The 25,610-nt window shown below is 43.2% G+C and overlaps 1 protein-coding gene across 2 annotated transcripts in view; it reads left to right on the forward strand.

Moving 5' to 3' along the window:
- LOC106606959 (transmembrane protein 104) overlaps positions 1-25,610 on the forward strand; it is an 87,666-nt gene that overhangs the window by 44,941 nt on the left and 17,115 nt on the right. For both annotated transcript variants that reach the window (XM_045715237.1, XM_014203457.2), the window contains exon 9: positions 24,849-24,942. In XM_045715237.1, the coding sequence (XP_045571193.1) occupies positions 24,849-24,942 (94 nt within the window). The remainder of the gene's footprint in view (positions 1-24,848; positions 24,943-25,610) is intronic.

Genomic DNA, 25,610 nt, shown 5'->3' on the forward strand with positions numbered 1-25,610 from the left:
AGGAGAGTTTACAGTCTAACCAGACACCCAGGTATTTGTAATTGTCCACATATTCTAAGTCAGAGCCATCCAGAGTAGTGATGCTTGGCGTGCGAGCAGGTGCGGGGTGCGATCGGTTGAAGAGCATGCATTTAGTTTTACTTGCATTTAAGGGCAGTTGGAGGCCACGGAAGGAGAGTTCTATTGCATTGAAGCTCGTCTGGAGGTTAGTTAACACAGTGTCCAAAGAAGGGCCAGAAGTATACAGAATGGTGTCATCTGCGTAGAGGTGGATCAGAGAATCGCCACTATTAGTGCCAGCGAGTAGGCTTTGACGTTCAGTCTCTCTAGCACGGGTATAGGCCTGTTCAATAACTCCCTTATCATACCCACGTTGCAGGAACCTAGTGTGCATACCATTTAGCTTTGCGATCAAAATTTATGGCTGTGCTACAGTTACTTCGGAGTCTTAGGCATTGAGCCACCGGTATGTTCCGCTTATGGTGTACGGGGTGGTTACTGTCTGTGTGTAAATGTTTATTCCTACTCTGCGGCTTGCAGAAGATAGTAGACTCCGTCTGTTTTCTTCTCTTCTTCTCTCTGTGGTGAATTTGAGATTGGTGTCAGATAAATTATAAGATATGTACTCTGAGATGCGACCTTCAGTACCGTTCCATACCAGTAGGATGTCGTCTATGTATCTTTTCCAAAGGGTGATATTCTGGAAATATGGGTTTTTCTGGACATCATAAATGAAGGTCTCCTCCCAGTGTCCCATAAATACATTTGCAGAGTTAGGAGCAAAGTCAGCTCCCATTGCTGTACTTTTAGACGGAGGTAAGAGACCCTCAGGTCTAGTGTTGAGATAGCGTGAGAGTGCTCGTAGGCTTGCGTCATGCGGGCTATTAGTGTAGAGAGACTGAACATCAAGTGTAACCAAGATGCTGTCGCATTTATAGTTATTGATGATCTTAAGCACATCATGGTATCTCCTAAAAAGGCTGGCAGTGCTGGCACATGTTGAGATGAATAAATCATCATACTGAGATAGGTGTTCAACAGGGCTACTGTTACATGACACTATGGGATGTAAAGGAGGTTCATCCATACTTCTATGTATTTTCGGTAAGCCATCATAAACTGGACAGGCTGGATTAAAGTGACCAATAAGAAATCAATCTCTACCTTTTTTTGTTGTTGAGTGCCCTAACTTAATTTTACCTCAAATTATTCCTTTTGGAAGTTTTCCTTGGTAAGCCCTTCTTATAGTTATTCTAACATGTTCAAAGTGCACATCAGAAGTCTGTAAGAAGGACCACATATCGTTGCATCCTCGACATGCATGTTCTTCTGAATGTGATTTCTGTCACTCTGAGCACGGTGTGTGGATGTCCTAATCAGGTTACGCACCCAATGCATATGTTGCCGGTCAAATGTCCGGCACAACCATTTCCTAATGGAAACCCTCATGTGACATCGTTATTCAAACAAAGCGGCAGTGTGTGAGGGCATACATTTGAGACCTCAGTGGTCCTCACCATTTAGTCTCAAATAGACTCACACAAGTGGAACACTGCAATCACTTGCTTAATCATGCTGTAAATGGTTGTTAATAGTTGAGCGATTGCCTTTTAAAAAGTTTAGGCCTACACATGGATTCTCTGTCAGACTGTCCTAAGACCGTATGCAGGCGGATTGTGAAAGTCTTGGCCTGACAAATACTAGTTGGCCATGACAAGCCCAGCCAGTGTGATTTATTAGTACTGCAGTGAAATAAATAAAGATGCATCTATATGCGTGCTTTAGTCTTCATGTGGGCTAGCCCTACAGCGGTGTGTACATTTGAAATACCACAGGTCAAACTTCTTTGATTTTACTGACGTCTGCTTCAACTTCCTTCATTAGTTTTCTGTCATCTCCTACTGAGACAGAGTGAAGCGGAATTGGGCACAACTGCATTACTGTAGTGTTGAGTAAAATATCCCATCTACACTTACCCCCCACCCTCACCTACACTTACCTCCCCCTCCTCCATGTCCTGTCCCATCCTCTGGCTGCTGTCATCCTTCCTCTCATTACAGTCATCTTTAATTGCGTAGAGACTAGATGGTTGTCTCCTGGGTCATCTACTTAATTAACAGTAAAAGTGTCTGTGTTGAGTATATCTCACTTCCACCGAGAGCGGGCTGTGTATGAGAAAGATGAGTGAGGTTGTTTTTCTCACAGTGATGGTAGCCATGAACTAACCATTAGGCTTATACATCTGGACATCAGCTTGACCTTGGTGAGTGTGAAGCTAATGGAATCAAGACAAAATGTGTTCCTTGAAGCCTTGTCAAAGTTGCAATTTTTTGATTTAGCGTTGTAAGGTCATATTTTAGACAGTTATTGAGGCAAGCTCACTTCTGGGTAGAGTCCGTGTGTACTGGGTGCGTCATTGAGTGTTTGTGGGACAGCTGTAACACGTGGAGGTCCAGTGGGTACCCTGTATGTCAGGCTACTTGGGTCCACACACCTCTGTATAAAGATCCTGTCAGAGACACTGACCCATTCTATCTGACAGGTTTCCAAACTCGTCCATAGCCTCAGCCTGGCTCACTGACTTCCTGAAGCCTCCTCCATAGGTGGACTTTCACTCACAAGCCATGTCCACGAAGAGAGACAGTGTTATTTATTCATCTCTGGTGGTTTTATATCCCTGTATATTTTGGAAGTGTTCAGTTTACGCTTGCCTGACAGTGACCTCGGGGCCTGCAGGGCCGGTGATGCATCCACAGTTGATGCAGATGAGATCTGACATTGATGAGTCTATGGCTGTTCGTCACACAGGGGGATGGCAAGGCTGCAGCTACCACAAGATAAGCTCTCCTTTATACCCAATAAAGCCTCTGTCTCTGTGTGTCTCTCCTACACTCACTGAGGGGAAAATAATGAATGAGCCCAGGCCTAACATCCCTTCAAGTCATTTATGTATTTTGTGTTTGTACAGCAGAATTGCTTTTTTTTTTGGGGGGGGGGGGATCAAAACAAGTTGTTCGATGCAGTTCTAGGAATGTATTCTTCTGAAGACTGCAGGAGTTGGGGCTCACACACATCGCACCGAATGTGGATCTAGCGTTCGTCTGCAGATCGTTCAGCACGCTGTGTTTTAGGGTCCACCCGCTGTAGACATTGGACTGCCTACATTTTTCATGCGATTCTATTTATAATAACGTCTTCAACGTATCTCAATCATTGTCATGTGGTTTTTCAAAATTCTATCTAAATGAAAATGATACAAACCTAAAAAAGTTACTTCTATTGCCATTTCTAACTATGTAAAAATTGCCTATATAAAGTCACAAATAAAAACATTGCAGCCTGCAGGTAGAAATATCCAGATAAAAAAAAAATATATATCCTTTAAATCACATTGGCTACACATGGCCTGTCTGCAACAAACTTTGAACACGGTATCAACTATTAACTTGGGTCTGGCCCAAAGCTTGCTCTAGTGAACTTGCAACATTGTATAAAATATTCTGGGCCTTCAGTTTCCTGCGCCAGTGAGCTCGGTACAGACACAGCTGTAGGCAAAGACTTGACTTGGGCTGGAGCTCACTGGAGCTCACTGGAGCTGAGAGCTGTTCCTCTTATAGAATATTAGCTCAAAATTATTGTGGAGCTCCTGCACCTAAATAGAAACCGTACCAACTAAGATGTGTACCGGAACCTAAGTCCAGCACTGATAAGAAGCCTTTTTTATGACTTTTCCACTGGATCAGGGCATGACATATTTCCCTTTCACGCCGAGTGGTTATCGAAAGGGAGAGAGCTGGAAAGATTTTTCAAATGCATTGAGGAACTATTGTAATTATCAATGGATGTAAAAACAGACTTTGTTTGCTTGCTGTTTGAGGTGAAGAAAACAACATCACTTTGAGAAGCTCCACAGGTCATTCATTAGTAGTGGTGTGGTTAAGCCAATCAGAAATACTATCAGATCCCCAAATGGGCATATTTATATGCCTACATTTGTGCGCAGGCCAGGTAGCCTATAAGCCTACTTCTATGCGTGTGCATCCTTACTCAAAATTGACTGGAGCGCCCCCAACAAAATACAATGACTAAATTGACAGAACTCGTAAATGGAATTAAACAAACCATGAGTAGCATAGGTTGTACACTCTGCAAACAATGTGTCCATTTCGACAATGAGAACAGGAAGACTGGAATAATATTGAATGCATTAAATTAAATGACCGTAACAAACATTGTAGATTAAAAATTATAGGAATTTACCTTAATTGTACTACTGGTGATATACAGTGCATTCAGAAACTATTCAGACCCCTTCCCTTTTTTCACATTTTGTTACGTTGCAGCCTTATTCTGTGGTAAATTAAATTGATCGGACATGATTTGAAAAGGCACATACCTGTCTATACAAGGTCCCACAGTTGACAGTGCATGGCAAAGCAAAAACTAAGCTATGAGGTTGAAGGAATTGACCATAGAGCTGGGGAAGGGTACCAAAACATTTCTGCAACATTGAAGGTCCCCAAGAACACAGTGGCCTCCATCATTCTTAAATGGAGGAGTTTAGAACCACCAAGACTCTTCCTAGATCTGGCCGACTGGCCAAACTGAGCAATCGGGGGAGAAGGGCTTTGGTCAGGGAGGTGACCAAGAACCCGATGGTCACTCTGACAGAGCTCCAGAGTTCCTCTGTGGAGATGGATTGCCTTCTGGAAGGTTCTCCCATCTCTGCAGCACTTCACCAATCAGGCCTTTATGATAGTAGCCTGACGGAAGCCACTCCTCAGTAAAAGGCACAGCCCGCTTGGAGTTTGCCAAAAGGCACATAAAGGTGCCTAAACAAGATTCTCTGGTCTGATGAAACCAAGATTGTACTCTTTGGCCTGAATGCCAAGCTTCACGTCTGGAAGAAATCTGACACCATCCATACGGTGAAGCATGGTGGTGGCAGCATCATGCTGTGGGGATGTTTTTCAGTGGCAGGGACTGGGGGACTAGTCAGGATTGAGGGAAAGATGAACGGAGCAAAGTACAGAGAGATCCTTTAATGGAAACCTTCTCAAGAGCACTTAGGACCTCACTGGGGCGAAGGTTCACCTTCCAACAGGACAATGACCCTAAGCACACAGCCAAGACAATGCAGGAGTGGCTTCGGGACAAGTCTCTGAATGTCCTGGAGTGGCCCAGCCAGAGCCCAGACTTGAACCCAATCTAACATTTCTGGAGAGACCTGAAAATAGCTGTGCAGCGACGCTCCCCATCCAACCTGACAGAGCTTGAGAGGAACTGTAGAGAGGAATGAGAGAAACTTCCCAAATACAGGTGTGCCAAGCATCATACTCAAGAAGACTCGAGGCTGTAATTGCTGCCAAAGGTGCTTGCGTCCCACCTACTCAACAGCCAGTTGAATCCTGTGGCGCGTTATTCAAATACCTTAGATATGCTATTACTTCAATTTTTCAAAAATATGACTATTTTACACCATTTTAAAGATAAGACTCTCGTTAATCTAACCACACTGTCCGATTTCAAAAAGGCTTTACAACGAAAGCAAAACATTAGATTATGTCAGCAGAGTACCCAGCCAGAAATAATCAGACACCCATTTTTCAAGCTAGCATATAATGTCACATAAACCCAAACCACAGCTAAATGTAGCACTAACCTTTGATGATCTTCATCAGATGACAATCCTAGGACATTATGTTATACAATACATGCATGTTTTGTTCAATCAAGTTCATATTTATATCAAAAACCAGCTTTTTACATTAGCATGTGACTAGCATGTGACTAGCATGTGACTAGCATTCCCACCGAACACTGCCGGTGAATTTACTAAATTACTCACGATAAACGTTCACAAAAAGCATAACAATTATTTTAAGAATTATAGATACAGAACTCCTCTATGCACTCGATATGTCCGATTTTAAAATAGCTTTTCGGTGAAAGCACATTTTGCAATATTCTCAGTAGATAGCCCGGCATCACAGGGCTAGCTATTTAGACACCCAGCAAGTTTAGCACTCATCAGTCAGATTTACTATAAGAAAAATGTTATTACCTTTGTTGTCTTCGTCAGAATGCACTCCCAGGACTTCTACTTCAATAACAAATGTTGGTTTGGTCCAAAATAATCCATCGTTATATCCAAACAGCGCCGTTTTGTTTGTGCGTTCTAGACACTATCCTAAAGGGTAAATAAGGGTGGCGAGCATGGCGCAATTCGTGACAAAAATAATCTAAATATTCCATTAACGTACTTCGAAGCATGTCAACCTCTGTTTATAATAAATTTTTATGCCATTTTTCTCATAAAAAAGCGATAATATTCCGACCGGGAATCTGCGTTTAGGTAAACAGACAAAGGAAAAGAAAGCATTCGGTCGAAGCGGGCACGCGCCTAAGCCCATAGTACTCTGAGTGGCCACTTACCAAAAGCGATAAAGTGTTTCAGCCAGAGCCTGCCTCGATATCGTTCAGCTTTTTCCCGGGCTCTGAGACCCTATGGAAGCCGTAGGAAGTGTCACGTTATTGCACAGATCCTGAGTCTTCAATAAAAAGAGCCAAGATGAAACACTACTTCTCAGACAGGCCACTTCCTGCTTGAAATCTTCTCAGGTTTTGGCCTGCCATATGAGTTCTGTTATACTCACAGACACCATTCAAACAGTTTTAGAAACTTTAGGGTGTTTTCTATCCAAAGCCAATAATTATATGCATATTCTAGTTACTGGGCAGGAGTAGTAACCAGATTAAATCGGGTACATTTTTGATCCAGCTGTGTCAATACTGCCCCCTAGCCCTAACAGGTTAATGTGCACAAATTGTCAGGAGAGTGCGCATTCTGGAGAGGGAAGTGCATTGTGCATCTGGGCACATGGTCAATCAGTCGTCAGCATTGGCCATGACACATTTACGGTGATATGGTCTCAGCTGAAGTCAGGGCAAGAATGGCCTCAGCAGAAGTCAGGGCGTTCGTATTTCTTGCCCTTCGCGGAGCAGTGCAGAGCTGTTGTCAAGGAAGTGAGTTTGTTTTTATACAGGATGTACCGCCCCCACCTACCATCAACCAATCATGTCAATGCGGAGCTGTACAGAGCCCTCTGCATTGTTAAACAATTTGGGAGGCGCATGGTGAAGGGGTACACAGTTCGAATTGGCCTCTGCATGCCTCTGGAGGTTCCGCAATTGCTTCACACACTGCATATGGAGCCTCCAACCACATTTTTGAATCAAGCATACATTGGCTTTTAGTCTAGGCCTCCGCAATCGATTAGTTCACTGAGATGGGCGCATGTGTGTGTGTGTGTGTGTGTGTGTGTGTGTGTGTGTGTGTGTGTGTGTGTTACTTCTCTACTAAAGCAATCTCGGTCGACCAACAGCTTAACGACCAAACAATCGACCAGTCGACTAATTGGGGTCGTTCCTAAAAATAGGTGCGCACTCAGTTCGCAAATTAAGTTCAGAGGTGTTAAACACTCTCGGCCAGCAAAAGCTATTGACGCGTCTGAGCCCTTAGTTTCAGTTTTGAAGATCGTCTGTGTGCAGTTTTACGGTGACACCAATGGGAAGCGTGGTTCTGATTTTGAAAACTTTAGGCCTATCTGAATCAAACTCTGTAACTGAATATCTACAACATAAAAAAAACGATTTTTGCTCGTCAAGAATGCAGGTTTGAACTGTCATTTTCTAATTAGAAGAAAAAATGATGTTCATGGTGTGAAAAAAATTTACTTGATGATACATTTTAATTCAAACATTCCCCCTCGCTGCAAATACTGAATGGTGTTTATGATATATGCCTCTTAACACTGAATTGAGCCCACTTGGTCCATGCAGTAGAAACATCCCAATCCTCCTACACTGTGTTACTACCCTACTACCCTTGTTGAATATGTGATCATGGATGAGCTTTAGACACTTTCGTGACACTCTGTAGTGTTCCTCTGTACACAGATTATAATGGATAGACCTAATATTTGTATCCTTAAGTCAGTTAATTCAATTTGTCTCAATAAATTGACTGAGGCAAAATATAGCCTTGTTTCTTAATTGCTTTCATTTTTTCCATTAGAGCAAGGGCTGGGTGTTGGTTGTTCAGGAAATTCGTCAAGGCAATCTTTTCTATTTAAGCATCAATTTATTTGATAATTAATTTCGTTTTTTAATTATGGCTGCTTGATAGTCATGCATTTTATTGATTAATGATGCCGGAGGTAGTCTCTCTTTCATCCTGACAGACGCAAAGCGCCAGAACGTTTGAGAGTACATGGTGCTGCTGCCCCATAGGCCCTCCTCTTTCCTTCTCATATGTGTTGCCCCTCCTTTTAATCTCACTCTTCTGCTTTCTCCTCATTTCTCTCCTTGTTCCCCTTGCTCTCACCATGTTCAATGAATCAATTGACTTGTTACCATCATCAGTTTGGGTTTATACATCCCTCATGGGCTTTTATGGCCTATTGTATGTACAGTTGAAGTCGGAAGTTTACATACATACACCTTAGCCAACTACATTTCAACTCAGTTTTTCACAATTCCTGACATTTAATCCCGGTAAAAATTCCCCTGTCTTAGGTCAGTTAGGATCACCACTTTATTTTAAGAATGTGAAATGTCAGAATAATAGAGAGAATGATTTATTTCAGCTTTTATTTCTTTCATCACATTCCCAGTGGGTCAGAAGTTTACATACACTCAATTAGTATTTGGTAGCATTGCCTTTAAATTGTTTAACCTCTATGGGCTAGGTGGGACGCTAGCGTGCCACCCGTGGTGCACTCCATCAACAGCAGGTGCATTTCAAGAGCGGCAAATTTGAATCCAAATAAATGTCAAAATTCAAATTTTTCAAAAATACAACTATTTTACACCATTTGAAAGATAAACATCTCCTTAATCTAACCACGTTTTACGATTTCAAAAAGGTTTTACGGCGAAAGCATAAATTTAGAGTATGTTAGGACAGTACATTTACAAGAGTTGTGTGTAATGTTTTGTCAAGTCAAAGACAGGGTCACCAAAACCATAAAACCAGCTAAAATGATGCACTAACCTTTTACAATCTCCATCAGATGACACTCCTAGGACATTATGTTAGACAATGCATGCATTTTTAGTTCTATCAAGTTCATATTTATATCCAAAAACAGCGTTTTACTATGGCATTGATGTTGAGGAAATCGTTTCCCTCCAATAACCGGCAGTCAAGTCAGCGTCACAAATTAAATAATTAAAATTAGAAAACATTGGTAAAATATTATATTGTCATTTAAAGAATTATAGATTTACATCTCTTGAACACAATCAACTTGCCAGATTTAAAAATAACCTTACTGGGAAATCACACTTTGCAATAATCTGAGCACTGCGCCCAGAAAAATACGCGTTGCGATACAGACTAGACGTCATGTTGGGGAGATCTAAAATCGAAAATACTATGTAAATAATCCATTACCTTTTGATTCTCTTCATCAGATGTCACTTCCAGGTATCACAGGTCCATAACGAATGTAGTTTTGTTCAAAAAAGCTCATCATTTATGTCCAAAAATCTCCGTCTTGTTAGCACATGATCTAAGCCAGCCGGACTTCTCGTCATGAACGAGGGGAAAAAATATATTTCCGTTCGTTCAAACATGTCAAACGTTGTATAGCATAAATCATTAGGGCCTTTTTAACCAGAACATGAATAATATTCAAGGTGGACGAATGCATACTCTTTTATAACGTATTGGAACGAGGGTACCCAACATGAACTCGCGCGCCAGGTGTCTAATGGGACATCATCGTTCCATGGCTCTTGTTCGGTCAGATCTCCCTCCAGAAGACTCAAAACACTTTGTAAAGGCTGGTGACATCTAGTGGAAGCAATAGGAAGTGCCAAAATATTCCTAAACCCCTGTGTTTTTCAATGGGATAGGTTTAAAGTCAATACAACACATCAGGTATCCACTTCCTGTCAGAAAATGTCTCAGGGTTTTGCCTGCCAAATGAGTTCTGTTATACTCACAGACACCATTCAAACAGTTTTAGAAACTTTAGAGTGTTTTCTATCCATATATAATAAGTATATGCATATTCTAGTTACTGGGTAGGATTAGTAACCAGATTAAATCGGGTACATTTTTTTTATCCAGACGTGCAAATGCTGCCCCCTAGCCCTAACAGGTTAACTTGGGTCAAATGTTTCGGGTAGCCTTCCACAAGCTTCCCACAATAAGTTGGGTGAATTTTGGCCCATTACTGCTGACAGAGCTGGTGTAACTGAGTCAGGTTTGTAGGCCTCCTTGCTCGCACACGCTTTTTCAGTTCTGCCCACACATTTTCTATAGGATTGAGGTCGGGGCTTTGTGATGGCCACTCCCATACCTTGACTTTGTTGTCCTTAAGCCATTTTGCCACAACTTTGGAAGTTTGCTTGTGGTCATTGTCCATTTGGAAGACCCATTTGCGACCAAGCTTTAACTTCCTGACTGATGTCTTGAGATGTTGCTTCAATATATCCACCTAATTTTCCCTCCTCATGACGCCATCTATTTTGTGACGTGCACCAGTCCTTCCTGCAGCAAAGCACCCCCACAACATGATGCTGCCACTCCCGTGCTTCACGATTGGGATGGTGTTCTTGGGCTTGCAAGCATCCCCCTTTTTCCTCCAAACATAACGATGGTCATTATGGCCAAGTTCCATTTTTGTTTCATCAGATCAGGGGACATTTCTCCAAAAAGTACGATCTTTGTCCCCATGTGCAGTTGCAAACCATAATCTGGCTTTTTTATGGCGGTTTTGGAGCAGTAGCTTCTTCCTTGATGAGCGGCCTTTCAGGTTATGCCGATATAGGACTCGTTTTGCTGTGGATATCGATACTTTTGTACCTGTTTCCTCCAGCATCTTCACAAGGTCCTTTGCTGCTGTTCTGGGATTGATTTGCACTTTTCGCACCAAAGTACGTTCATCTCTAGTTCTTCCTGAGCGGTATGACGGCTGCATGGTGCCATGGTGTTTATACTTGCGTACTCTTGTTTGTACAGATGAACGTGGTACCTGCAAGCGTTTGGAAATTGCTCCCAAGGATGAACCAGACTTGTGGAGGTCTACAATTTTTTCTTTGAGGTTTTGTCTGATTTTCTTTAGATTTTTCCCATGATGTCAAGCAAAGAGGCACTGAGTTTGAAGGTAATTCTTGAAATGCATCCACAGGTACACCTCCAATTGACTCAAATTATGTCTATTAGCCTATCAGAAGCTTCTAAAGCCATGACATCATTTTCTGGAATTTTCCAAGCTGTTTAAAGGCACAGTCAACTAACTTAGTGTATGTAAACTTCTGACCCACTGGAATTGTGATACAGTGAATTATAAGTGAAATAATCTGTCTGTAAACAATTGTTGGAAAAATTACTTGTGTCATGCACAAAGTTGATGTCCTATTCAACTTGCCAAAACTATAGTTTGTTAACAAGAAATTTGTGGAGTGGTTGAAAAATGAGTTTTAATGACTCCAACGTAAGTGTATGTAAACTTCCAACTTCAACTGTATACAATGTATAGGCTGTCCACCAAAACCCTCATTGTACCAGCCAAACCATTGTCCACTTTTGACCCATGTTTTGGGCCTGTTTTATGCTCAGCCCCTGCCCATGTCTGGCTGTATCGAATTCCTCTGTTCTCCATTCCACTCAGCTAATGTCATTGACTGAGCATTAATGTGAGGAACTGCAGATTTTGTCTCTCGATAGATGCACTTTTGGTCTTATCTAATTTTGAATCAAATAAAATACAATTGTATTTGTCACATGCACCGAATACAACAGTGAAATGCTTACTTACAAGCCCTTAACCAACAATGCAGTTTTAAGAAAATCCCCCCCCCAAAAAAGTAAGATAAGAATAACAAATGATTAAAGATCAGCAGTAAATAACAATAGCGAGGCTATACAGGGGGGTACCGGTACAATGTGCTGGGCCACCGGTGTCGAGGTAATTGAGGTAATATGTACATGTAGGTAGAGTTATTAAAGTGACTATGCATAGATAATGACAGAGAGAAGCGGGAAGGGGGGGGCAATGCAAATAGTCTGGGTAGCCATTTGATTAGATGTTCAGGAGTCTTATGGCTTGGGGGGTAGAATCTATTTAGAAGCCTCTTGGACCTAGACTTGGCGCTCCGGTACCGCGTGCGGTAGCAGAGAGAGCAGTTTATGACTAGGGTGGCTGGAGTCTTTGACAATTTTTAGGGCCTTCCTCTGACACCGCCTGGTATAGAGGTCCTGGGTGGCGGGAAGCTTGGCCCCACTGATGTACTGGGCCGTATGCACTACCCTCTGTAGTGCCTTGCGGATCACGTTGAGGGAGAGGTTGTTGTCCTTACACAACACGGTCAGGTCTCTGACATCCTCCCTATAGGCTGTCTCATCGTTGTCGGTGATCCGGCCTACCGCTGTTGTCATCAGAAAACTTAATGATGTTGTTGGAGTCGTGCCTGGCCGTGCAGTCCTGAGTGAACAGGGAGCACTGGAGGGGACTGAACACGCACCCCTGAGAGGGCCCCGTGTTGAGGGTCAGTTAGGCGGATGTGTTACCCACCCTTACCACCTGGGGGCGGCCCATCAGGAAGTCCAGGATCCAGTTGCAGAGGGAGATGTTTAGTCCCAGGGTCCTTAGCTTAGTGATGAGCTTTGCGGGCACTATGGTGTTGAACGCTGAGCTGTAGTCAATGAATAGCATTCTCACATAGGTGTTCCTTTTGTTCAGGTGTGAAAGGGCAGTGTGGAGTGCAATAGAGATTGCATCATCTGTGGATCTGTTGGTGCGGTATGCAAATTGGAGTGGGTCTAGGGTTTCTGGGATAATGGTGTTGATGTGAGCCATGCCCAGCCTTTCAAAGCACTTCATGGCTACAGACGTGAGCACTATGGGTCAGTTGTCATTTAGGCAGGTTACCTTAGTGTTCTTGGGCACAGGGACTATGGTGATCTGCTTGAAACGTGTTGGTATTACAGACTCCGACAGGGAGAGGTTGAAAATGTCAGTGAAGACACTTGCCAGTTGGTCAGCGCATGCTCGGAGTTGGGAATAACCCTATTTTTTTTTGGTTCTCACATTCTCAATACGTCCTATTGAGGCTCATCATCAGTGTCACTTATGAGTATGAGGGAAAGGAACAGCCCAGTGATGGACAGCCTTGGCAGAGCCCACTTAGATCTCTGAGATCAGTGGGCCCGTGCTGTCACTAGTGGATCAAAGTTTCTGTGTTCGCCACCATACCTTCACACTCCTCCTGTTGCTGTATAACGTTCCTCCACTGAGTGCCAGTGGCCAGCTGGGAGAGACACTGTCGCTTCAGTGTTCATCACACGTTGACCCAGTCTCCCAGCTCGCACCCATCAGTCACTGCAGGGCCGCAACCACAGACCTGCTCTCACTGGCCTCTGAATAATGGTTCCAGTCGTTCCTCTCTGAATCACAGGAAACACCACCAGAACAAGCCTTTGTTTTAGAGTAGAGATAGTGATGGTTCTGAGAATGGAGTCTGAATATTTAACAATGAATATGCGTTGAGTAGGGTTGAATTTGTTTGAAGGCAAATCAATGGACCTGGCGTTTTTATTCAAATATGTGAATGTTTGGTTTGTAGCAGTCGTCCATCTTGTTAGTCTATCCATTCGCTTGTGCACATGCTGATTTTTCCATGCGAGATGCCGATATCCTGTCAAGCAGTCTTCCATAAATTTGACACAACGAACACATTCTAAAAGATGGTACCTCGCTCCACTGTGCCTGTATCAATCAGTAGAACCGCATCCACCCAACCTCTCTTGTTTTCCCTTTTCTTTCGAAGGAAGTTGAAAGGAAACCGGTGACCTCAGTTGAATTGTTATTTAATGTATTTTATCGTTTATCCTCATTAGTCAGAAATGAGCCGGAATGGAATCCTATCTCCCTCCCACCCACCCATGTAGGTTTTTCCATGTAAAATCTGCCCGGAATGAAGATTAACATCTCAAACAAATGGCTGGGGATCTTGGGACTGTGGGGATTGGGAATAGTTATCCTTGTTCTGCTGTATGATGGTGAGTGGATTACAGTGTTCCAGGCTGCATGACCGACCACATGGCATTCTTATGACCACGACTGTAGAGAATTCACCATGAGTGGTCTCTGGCTTCCGGGTTTTCATCCATTAACCCCCTCCGCCTCCACCCAAACACCAGCAATAACACAATGGCCAGAACACTAAGCAATATAAAAGCAAGATTCCAAACAGCTTTGTAGCAGTCAAGTGATGCAGTACTCTGATTTGAATCCAATCCCAGTAACCAACCTATCCTAGAGCACCAAGACAGCTGTGTGGTGGTAGTATCTGGCTGACCCCTCCAGAATGAGGTAACCAATATGGTGATTAATTATTTAAATCGGTGCATGGATCAGAGATGTGTTATATGGGCCAACTATAATGGCTAAAGTGCCCACGTGAAAATACTCACATATGAAGTGATTAACCAGACCAACGGATTGACTCAAAGATGGAATGATGACACAAGCCAAAGCTAATCAAAGGCTGTTGCATACACATGACTCCCTCACACACAAATCTTTCACATAAAATAGTGATTACTTGTTGACATTGATTGTCAGACACTTTTCCCACCATGATCTTTGGAGAGATTATGGACACCAGCAGATTAAACAACCCAATGATTTGGGTTTTTAAGTTTGATATCAATGAATTTGTAGTTCCCACAACACTACTAGTATTATTTCATGATCACACACCATCTCTCTACTCTATAACCAAACTGAGAGGGCACTAGGAACCATACTGTTGCACTTTCAACTAAAGCACCAAACCCAGAAAGTCTTATTCTCCAGCACTTTGGTGACTCTAGTCCCATGGTGATTGAACTGACAGGTGGGTGAGTCATTCCCAGCACTCCAGTGATTGAGCTCACCTCCCCACCATGCACAGGAGGTGGCCTGCTCGGCTAGGGAGCTCATTACTGTAGCCACATGGCCTGCTGGAGGTACCTACTGTGTGAAGAGGAAGAGAGAGAGATGGAAAAGAGAGATGGAGAATGTGAGAGAAGAGGCGGCAGGAGATCTCCAGGCCCTCTGGTCCTGACATTGGGACATGATGAGAAACGGATGGTGTCCTTTGAACGTTCTCTTTTTCTGGGTCACCATCAATGTTCCATCATTTTTTTCGGCACTGAGCAAATTTTAGGTCTGCTGAGCACAAACTTGAACCTTGTATAAATTCTGTGCAACTTCCGGCGCTTTTACTGTGAACACAGGCTGTACCCGCTTTTTAAGTTTTAACAGTGGCCAAGTAGACTACTGTGGCTATTTGATCATAATGCAGGCCCTACAAGAGTGGCCTAACATCAAAAACAATAGAGAAATGCATCCCATAACAGTTTAACGTGGAAATAGCTATTGAAAGCTGTTCTATGATACAGCCTACAGTAGCAGCCAATGCGGTGTTCATTGTAAGCCTACATTCCATTAGGCTTTTGAAAACATGCAGGACCTGACGTTAACCTGTTTAGCCACTTGTCCTTCAGACAAGGAGGTAACTGGAAATGTTGTATTGTGCTTAATGCAAGAACCCACTTTACAAAATAAAATGTATTATTATCCCCATACATTATTATAACAAATAATCATATAAAACTGTATGCTACCCTCACTATTGGCTTGATAGCTTGTACAAGCCTGTCTTAAAATACAACACTGCCCCTTCAAGACATAAACAGCTCTTTACCTGACTCGCTTTTCAAAGATGGCCAGAAATGTACACATTTGGGGCAAACAAACTAGTCAAGATGAGTGAAGTTCAACTTTGTGCGTCTCTGTGCAGGCTGGCAATTGTGGGCGGCAGTCCTGGGGAGCTGCGTGCCGGAACATTGGTCACAATCTAAATTAAGGGTCTGTGTATAGTGCCAGAATTGTGGTTAAAACGCAATTTTACTGTGTGTTCACCTGGCAACAAACCGCATGTTGACTAATTATTATGGCAGAAACAGAACTACTACAGATTCTCCTGTCATTGTTATCAGATAGGATATTGTCCCTAGGGGTCTGTTTGCTTGTCTCTTCCTTCCAGAAGCGCTCTAATGGTCTGTGGAGAGACTGTGTACCCTTTCAGCCGGGGTAATAGAATAAATCAGTGTTTGTATCCGTCGTCAGCCTGGTCACTTTTGCAGTTTTCATCTCTGACTTATTGTTTATTGCATTTCACTCAAGTGTGTGATTGTGGCAGGTTTGGTATTGCTCACCGTTGTCTGATATTGAGGTAAGAAATGGCTGATGTTTAAGAATGTCATTGTCGTCAAAAATGAAACACTCCTAGTCATGATTGAGGGTATCACTCTGCCGGAACAAAATCATCAGCACACCGCGAAGAGAGGGAAGGAACATAATGTTTTCTCCGTGACAGGGTTTGTTCTCACTATGGATACTTTTATTGCATAAGTTTGAAACGTAAGCACTCTGGGTCAGGAAAGAACATGCATAGACAAAAATTTATTTCAGTGCAGCGCGGGGAAGAGTGAGATGAATAAATCAGTAGAGCATCTTGAACGTAGAATTAAATGCATCGAAACCAAGTGCCAGTCAATCTTCCTAAGACATGGAACTCTAACTATATTGTCTTTGTTTTTCCCCTTTGCATACTTGGCAGGGAGTGCTTTGCTTCCTGTGTCTCCTTGACAGTCCTAAATAAGTCCACCTGAGTGCTTGGCTGGCCCGTGGGCACTGACTCCGTCTACACCAAACCTTATTAATAGCAGAACCGCCTTTCAATTTAAAGATCACTGAACACAGATGGCGCTGAGGGCTAGGGATTTGAAAGGACATGTTTTCACTGTCATTGGTTCTGAGGATGATAATAGCTGGCCCAAAATGGACTTGAATTGAATCACAGTCCCAACCGCTTTAATAGTGATGTTGTCCTCATGTCTCAGTCAGTAGCCATGAATGAACCAGCCTTTGATTAGTGAAGACTGATATTATCCCCATGCCATTATAATTTGTCCTGTCACAACAATTATCAAAGCTGTGTGTGTGTGTGTGTGTGTGTGTGTGTGTGTGTGTACACACACGCACACAGTTGAAGTCGGAAGTTTACATACACCTTAGCCAAACACATTTAAACTCAGTTTTTTACAATTCCTGACATTTAATCCTATTAAAAATTCCCTGTTTTAGGTGAGTTAGGATCACCACTTTATTTTAAGAATGTGAAATGTCAGAATAATAGTAGAGCGAATTATTTATTTCAGCTTTTATTTCTTTCATCACATTCCCAGTGGGTCAGAAGTTTGCATACACTCAATTAGTATTTGATAGCATTGCCTTTAAATTATTTAACTTGGGTCAAACGTTTCCCACAATAAGTTGGGTGAATTTTGACCCATTCCTCCTGACAGAGCTGGTGTAACTGAGTCAGGTTTGTGGGCCTCCTTGCTCGCACACGCTTTTTCAGTTCTGCCCACAAATCTTCTATATGATTGAGGTCAGGGCTTTGTGATGGCCACTCCAATACCTTGACTTTGTTGTCCTTAAGCCATTTTGCCACAACTTTGGAAGTTTGCTTGGGGTCATTGTCCATTTGGAAGACCCATTTGCGACCAAGCTTTAACTTCCTGACTGATGTCATGAGATGTTGCTTCAATATATCCACCTAATTTTCCATCCTCATGATGCCTTCTATTTTGTGAAGTGCACCAGTCCCTCATGCAGCAAAGCACCCCCACATGACGCTGCCACCCCCGTGCGTCGTGGTTGGGATAGTGTTCTTCGGCTTGCAAGCATCCCCCTTTTTCCTCCAAACATAACGATGGTCATTATGGCCAAGTTCCATTTTTGTTTCATCAGATCAGGGGACATTTCTCCAAAAAGTACGATCTTTGTCCCCATGTGCAGTTGCAAACCATAATCTGGCTTTTTTATGGCGGTTTTGGAGCAGTGTCTTCTTCCTTGCTGAGTGGCCTTTCAGGTTATGTCGATATAGGACTCGTTTTAGTGTGGATATAGATACTTTTGTACCGGTTTCCTCCAGCGTCTTCACAAGATCCTTCGCTGTTGTTCTGGGATTGATTTGCACTTTTCGCACCAAAGTACGTTCATCTCTAGGAGACAGAACGCGTCTCCTTCCTGAGCGTTATGACGGCTCCGTGGTCCCATGGTGTTTATACTTGCGTACTGTTGTTTGTACAGATGAACACGGTACCTTCAGGCATTTGGAAATTGCTCCCAAGGATGAACAAGACTTGTGGAGGTCAACAATTTTTTGGGGAGGTCTTGGCTTATTTCTTTTTGCTTGACATCATTGGAAAATCAAGAGGCACTGAGTTTGAAGGTAGGTCTTGAAATACATCCACAAGTACACCCCCAATTGACTCAAATTATGTCAATTAGCCTATCAGAAGATTCTAAAGCCATGACATAATTTTCAGGAATTTTCCAAGCTGTTTAAAGGCAATGTCAACTTCTGACCCACTGGAATTATGATACAGTGAATTATAAGTGAAATAATCTGTCTGTAAACAATTGTTGGAAAAATGACTTGTGTCATGCACAAAGTAGATGTCCTAACCAACTTGCCAAAACTATAGTTTATCACGACATTTGTGGAGTGGTTGAAAAACGAGTCTTAATGACTCCAACCTAAAGTGTATGTAAACTTCCGACTTCAACTGTACTAGCTACACCACCAACCATCACAAAATGGTGTTATATGCTGGGAGTCGGTATAAGTATCATCTGTCAATCTAAAGCCCAGTTTATTGACTCAGTGAAGTTCATTGTTGAGGACAGGAGAGGAGATTTGTGTGTTGACCTGCCAGTGCAGTCAGCTATGGCGACATGACTCACTGACCACATGCAGGCTATTTCCAGATACCCCTCTCTTTATTTCCTATAGCTCTAAAAACATCCGTCTACGGCTCTGAATTTGTAGTATTTCTTTTAATGAGCTTTCTTTTGGCCTTTTCACCTCCTTGTCCCTGTCTCTAGGCTCCTTCTCCGTCCTATAGTAAGATGGTGCAGAGTGTGTAGTTATAGGTTCTGAAGAGGGTGACTAGGAAAGTGTTAACTCCTGCAGCAGTGCCTCTTGTCGCTCTGTCTGTTCCTCTGTCTCTCTCTCTCTGCGCCCCCCCCGTGCCCTCCTGCTCCTAAGGCCCTGCCAACACTGGGTCTGAGTCACCCTACAGCACATGGCACCTGATGCCTTCTCCCCTCGCCCACACTCTCTCTGTTCCTCTCCTCCCCATACTGTACTCAAGCCATGCCTCTCTTGCCTCCAGCCCTGGCCCCTCTGCCAGCCTTCCGGTCCTGGCTTTGGCATCGCTTGCCAGTGTGATGCCATCCCATTCCCCATCCCATTTGTCATTACCATCACAAAACCTTGTTGGCAAAATGGTTTCTTCCTTCTCTGCTCTCTCAGTCAGAGATGAAAGGCTCTCTCCAACTTTCTGTAAGTCAGTGCTGGCCTTCACCGACAAAGCCGTATCAAGATACAGCACAGAGCTGTTTTTGCTGTTCGTATTCTTTATCCATTTGAATTGTTTTGTGTTTTTGTGTTGCTTCCTCTGGCTGTTGTGCTGTGGTTAAGTGCAGTCCAGTGTCCTGAGGCCTTATTGTCTGGCTGTGGTAGTGGGAGGTTGTAATTGGTTAGAGGAGGGGTCTTGATTCATGTGTGGTGCTGACTGCACAAGAAGGGTGAAATTCATCAGCCACCCCACAAACACTATGCCTCCCCACTCTTATTTTATTTTTTTTATAAACAAGATCAGTTTTTAAATGATAACTTTGTTTCTTTTCTCTTTCATGAGATAGACAGAAGTTTGCATCATCTCCTGTTTTCTTACTTTTTAGTTTGCTTTAAAAACCGTCTTTCTTTCATAGCAGACCAACTCAGCTCTCCCCCTCCCTCCAGCCACATGCGCACTACTGCCTTAACACCAGGCCAACACCAGAGTCTCATCCACAGAACTATCTCCTCTTCTGTAGAGACCATATGTTGCCTCCAGCTATGGCAGTGAAAAGGTCCCGTTCTAACATGCTCTTCACGTTCATGGAGAATCTCTGTTTATATGGGTATTCGTCCGGTCCAGTAGACTCTCTCTCTCTCCAATGTAAAGCCTCGAGGGCCCTTTTTTATTTTATTTGACCTTTTATTTAACTAGGAAAGTCAGTTAAGAATAAATACTTATTTTCAATGACGGCCTAGGAACAGTGAGTTAACTGCCTTGTTCAGGGGCAGAACGACAGATTTTTAAGACATGGTATATGCCATCTCAGAGGTGAGGGATATGTGCTTGTCAAGAATAGGGCGGCAGATAGCCTAGTGGTTAGAGCGTTGGACTAGTAACCTAAAGGTTGCAAGATCGAATCCCCGCTCTAACCACTAGGCTACCTGCCACCCTATTCTTGAGAAGCACATATCCCCCACCGCTGAGATGGCATATACAGTGAGGGAATAAAGTATTTGATCCCCTGCTGATTTTGTACGTTTGCCCACTGACAAAGAAATTATCAGTCTATAATTTTAATGGTAGGTTTATTTGAACAGTGAGAGACAGAATAACAACAAAAATTCAGAAAAACGCTTGTCAAAAATGTTATAAAATGATTTGCATTTTAATGAGGGAAATAAGTATTTGACCCCTCTGCAAAACATGACTTAGTACTTGGTGGCAAAACCCTTGTTGGCAATCGCAGAGGTCAGACATTTCTTGTAGTTGGCCACCAGGTTTGCACACATCTCAGGAGGGATTTTGTCCCACTCCTCTTTGCAGATCTTCTCCAAGTCATTAAGGTTTCGAGGCTGATGTTTGGCAACTCGAACCTTCAGCTCCCTCCACAGATTTTCTATGGGATTAAGGTCTGGAGACTGGCTAGGCCACTCCAGGACCTTAATGTGCTTCTTCTTGAGCCACTCCTTTGTTGCCTTGGCCGTGTGTTTTGGGTCATTGTCATGCTGGAATACCCATCCACGACCCATTTTCAATGCCCTGGCTGAGGGAAGGAGGTTTTCACCCAAGATTTGACGGTACATGGCCCCGTCCATCGTCCCTTTGATGCGGTGAAGTTGTCCTGTCCCCTTAGCAGAAAAACACCCCCAAAGCATAATGTTTCCACCTCCATGTTTGACGGTGGGGATGGTGTTCTTGGGGTCATAGGCAGCATTCCTCCTCCTCCAAACACGGCGAGTTGAGTTGATGCCAAAGAGCTCTATTTTGGTCTCATCTGACCACAACACTTTCACCCAGTTGTCCTCTGAATCATTCAGATGTTCATTGGCAAACTTCAGACGGGCATGTATATGTGCTTTCTTGAGCAGGGGGACCTTGCGGGCGCTGCAGGATTTCAGTCCTTCACGGCGATGTGTGTTACCAATTATTTTCTTGGTGACTATGGTCCCAGCTGCCTTGAGATCATTGACAAGATCCTCCCGTGTAGTTCTGGGCTGATTACTCACCGTTCCCATGATCATTGCAACTCCACGAGGTGAGATCTTGCATGGAGCCCCAGGCCGAGGGAGATTGACAGTTCTTTTGTGTTTCTTCCATTTGCGAATAATCGCACCAACTGTTGTCACCTTCTCACCAAGCTGCTTGGCGATGGTCTTGTAGCCCATTCCAGACTTGTGTAGGTCTACAATCTTGTCCCTGACATCCTTGGAGAGCTCTTTGGTCTTGGCCATGGTGGAGAGTTTGGAATCTGATTTGATTGCTTCTGTGGACAGGTGTCTTTTATACAGGTAACAAGCTGAGATTAGGAGCACTCCCTTTAACCTCTATGGGCTAGGTGGGATGCTAGCGTCCCACCCGTGGTGCACTCCATCAACAGCAGGTGCATTTCAAGAGCGGCAAATTTGAATCCAAATAAATGTCAAAATTCAAATTTTTCAAACATACAACTATTTTACACCCTTTGAAAGATAAACATCTCCTTAATCTAACCACGTTTTACGATTTCAAAAAGGTTTTACGGCGAAAGCATAAATTTAGAGTATGTTAGGACAGTACATTTACAAGAGTTGTGTGTAATGTTTTGTCAATTCAAAGACAGGGTCACCAAAACCATAAAACCAGCTAAAATGATGCACTAACCTTTTACAATCTCCATCAGATGACACTCCTAGGACATTATGTTAGACAATGCATGCATTTTTAGTTCTATCAAGTTCATATTTATATCCAAAAACAGCGTTTTACTATGGCATTGATGTTGAGGAAATCGTTTCCCTCCAATAACCGGCAGTCAAGTCAACACCACAAATTAAATAATTAAAATTAGAAAACATTGGTAAAATATTATATTGTCATTTAAAGAATTATAGATTTACATCTCTTGAACGCAATCAACTTGCCAGATTTAAAAATAACCTTACTGGGAAATCACACTTTGCAATAATCTGAGCACTGCGCCCAGAAAAATACGCGTTGCGATACAGACTAGACGTCATGTTGGGGAGATCTAAAATCGAAAATACTATGTAAATAATCCATTACCTTTGATTCTCTTCATCAGATGTCACTTCCAGGTATCACAGGTCCATAACGAATGTAGTTTTGTTCAAAAAAGCTCATCATTTATGTCCAAAAATCTCCGTCTTGTTAGCACATGATCTAAGCCAGCCGGACTTCTCGTCATGAACGAGGGGAAAAAATATATTTACGTTCGTTCAAACATGTCAAACGTTGTATAGCATAAATCATTAGGGCCTTTTTAACCAGAACATGAATAATATTCAAGGTGGACGAATGCATACTCTTTTATAACGTATTGGAACGAGGGTACCCAACATGAACTCGCGCGCCAGGTGTCTAATGGGCCATCATCGTTCCATGGCTCTTGTTCGGTCAGATCTCCCTCCAGAAGACTCAAAACACTTTGTAAAGGCTGGTGACATCTAGTGGAAGCAATAGGAAGTGCCAAAATATTCCTCAGCCCCTGTGTTTTTCAATGGGATAGGTTTAAAGGTAATACAACACATCAGGTATCCACTTCCTGTCAGAAAATGTCTCAGGGTTTTGCCTGCCAAATGAGTTCTGTTATACTCACAGACACCATTCAAACAGTTTTAGAAACTTTAGAGTGTTTTCTATCCATATATAATAAGTATATGCATATTCTAGTTACTGGGTAGGATTAGTAACCAGATTAAATCGGGTACATTTTTTTTATCCAGCCGTGCAAATACTGCCCCCTAGCCCTAACAGGTTAAGAGTGTGCTCCTAATCTCAGCTCGTTACCTGTATAAAAGACACCTGGGAGCCAGAAATCTTTCTGATTGCGAGGGGGTCAAATACTTATTTCCCTCATTAAAATGCAAATCAATTTATAACATTTTTGACATGCTTTTTTCTGGATTTTTTGTTGTTGTTTATTTTGTCTCTCACTGTTCAAATAAACCTACCATTAAAATTATAAACTGATCATTTCTTTGTCAGTGGTCAAACGTACAAAATCAGCAGGGGATCAAATAATTTTTTCCCGCACTGTACCATGTCTTCTCAGGCCAAGAGTGGTAGCAGTCCATCACTTGGTGGCAGATGGATGGGAGGTATCATCAGGCCTGTGATGGACTGTTGTCTGGCTGGAGGATGAAGTATGGCACGTTAGACTGTCTCATACCACAGGTCCAGAGGCAGACCCAGACACCGCTGACCATTCAGCGCTTAAATATGTCTCACTGTCACTCAACCATTAACGACTTAACCTTCTTTAGGACACTCCACACTTTCCATAATGCCTCCTCCATTACACATGAATGAGTATTGCAAATGTATGTCCGTCGCTCCAAGATGTAGTACATTTTCGGGAATTCTGCACTGATTTGTAGCAGTCACCCGTAGCTTGTATTAAGTACTATTCAGCACTTTCATCTCCTGACACGTGGGATTCACAATTCTCCATAATTCTGGAAATAATAAGGTCTTAAATGAGTCTGGTCCCACCCTTCCCTGTCGGCTGGTCTCACTCTGTTGCATCCTTGGCATTAGCATTCAGCCAGCACTGTACCCTTCCCTGTCCCCAGTGGATGGCCTCCTTGTGCAGGTAGAGGCTGTCTACATTCTCTGTCCTGTCTCACACTTATGTCACCAACACTGACCTCTGTGTCCTGCCCTCACAACCCATGGGCCCACCCTGTAAATACAGCACAGAGGGAAGGGGAGAGCTGAGGGTGGAGTTAGGGAGGTTCATGGGGGGTCAGAGGTCCTGGAGATGGAGAGTGACTGGAGCAGATCAGTTTTCTGAGTGGAACATTTCTCCATCTGTATCTTTCTGTCTTTCTGTCCCCACTTTGGTCTCCTGATTGAGCTCTCACCCCCAGGCCCTGTTAGAGATTATTGTGTCTGACTGTGTGAGTTCTACCCTGCAGGCTCCTCTTCAGATGACATGCCACTGAAGTGACTGGCCTTGAGATCACACGTCACTCAACCTCCGCTATCAGACATGGGATTGTCAGAGAGAATGGGATAGATGGGGAATAGAGAGAGGGGGCTGATGCCACTGATGATTGCAACTCTCGATAAGACCCATCTTTGTTATGAGGCAATCGGTGATGGCTTCAAAGAATTTCAACTTACATTTTTTATTTGGGGGTTTGGCATCTTGGTGTATATTGGGTGGAAAGGGAATAAATAGCCTCATGTTCTCATGAGACAGAGTTATATCTCTATCTCCATCTTGGAAAAATCCAATTGTACCATTTGTCATTTATTTCCCATGCTGTGGAAGTATAAACACAACCCAAACACACACTGGTTTGTGAATATGTTGTATAAAGTGATTTCCAATGTGTTTTAAGATGATCCCTCTCTCTCTCTACAGAGCATCTTCACTGTGATGTTGGGCCCTTTTGTCTTCTTCGATGCTCAGAAGACCAAATACCTCCAGATCCTCACCTCACTCATGCGCTGGATCGGTAAGACTAACCTATCTTACCTTAAGGTATACAAACACCATAGGCTGATAAAGGTTGCTCTGGACAGACTCGAGGCACGCATCTTCAAATAGTCACATTAAATGTGGATCTCAATTTATTTTCTAGGTAGAGCAATTCAAGCTGTGAAATTCCCAGGAACTTTATCGAAACGGTAAATCTGTCATGGGTATTTATTTAGGAAGCGCTTTAATGTGCATTATCTCTTCCAAGTTTGTCTGCATGATGGAGGGTGTGTCTTTCCTTCCATTAAATATCACACTCCATTATCCCCGGGTCACGGTCTCACGCCTTCTCCCAGATTGCTCTTTGTCACTGTTGCAAATGTTTAGGGGAAAAAAACACTTTATTCCACCTGGCTGACGGTCTGAACCTTGGTGGGAGCAGTCCTCCTCTTCTTCTCCCTCTTTCATTCCTCTCCTTCCCCCTCTCCTCTCTGTGGCTCCTGTGCCTGGGTCCGTCGATCATACGGCAGTCCTGCTCCGTGTCCTGATTCCCATCTCCTCTCATCCCTCAGCCTGACAGGTCTGACAGCCCGTCCCAGGCCTGATTGGACCGTCACTCACAGGGCGACGGACGAAAATAAACCGCCCGTCCTGGACCTGCTGTTAAAATCACAACACTACTGAATCATGGCTCTGCCGCCACCC

This window comes from Salmo salar, chromosome ssa03 (genome assembly GCF_905237065.1).
Source record: "Salmo salar chromosome ssa03, Ssal_v3.1, whole genome shotgun sequence".
NCBI lineage: Eukaryota > Metazoa > Chordata > Actinopteri > Salmoniformes > Salmonidae > Salmo > Salmo salar.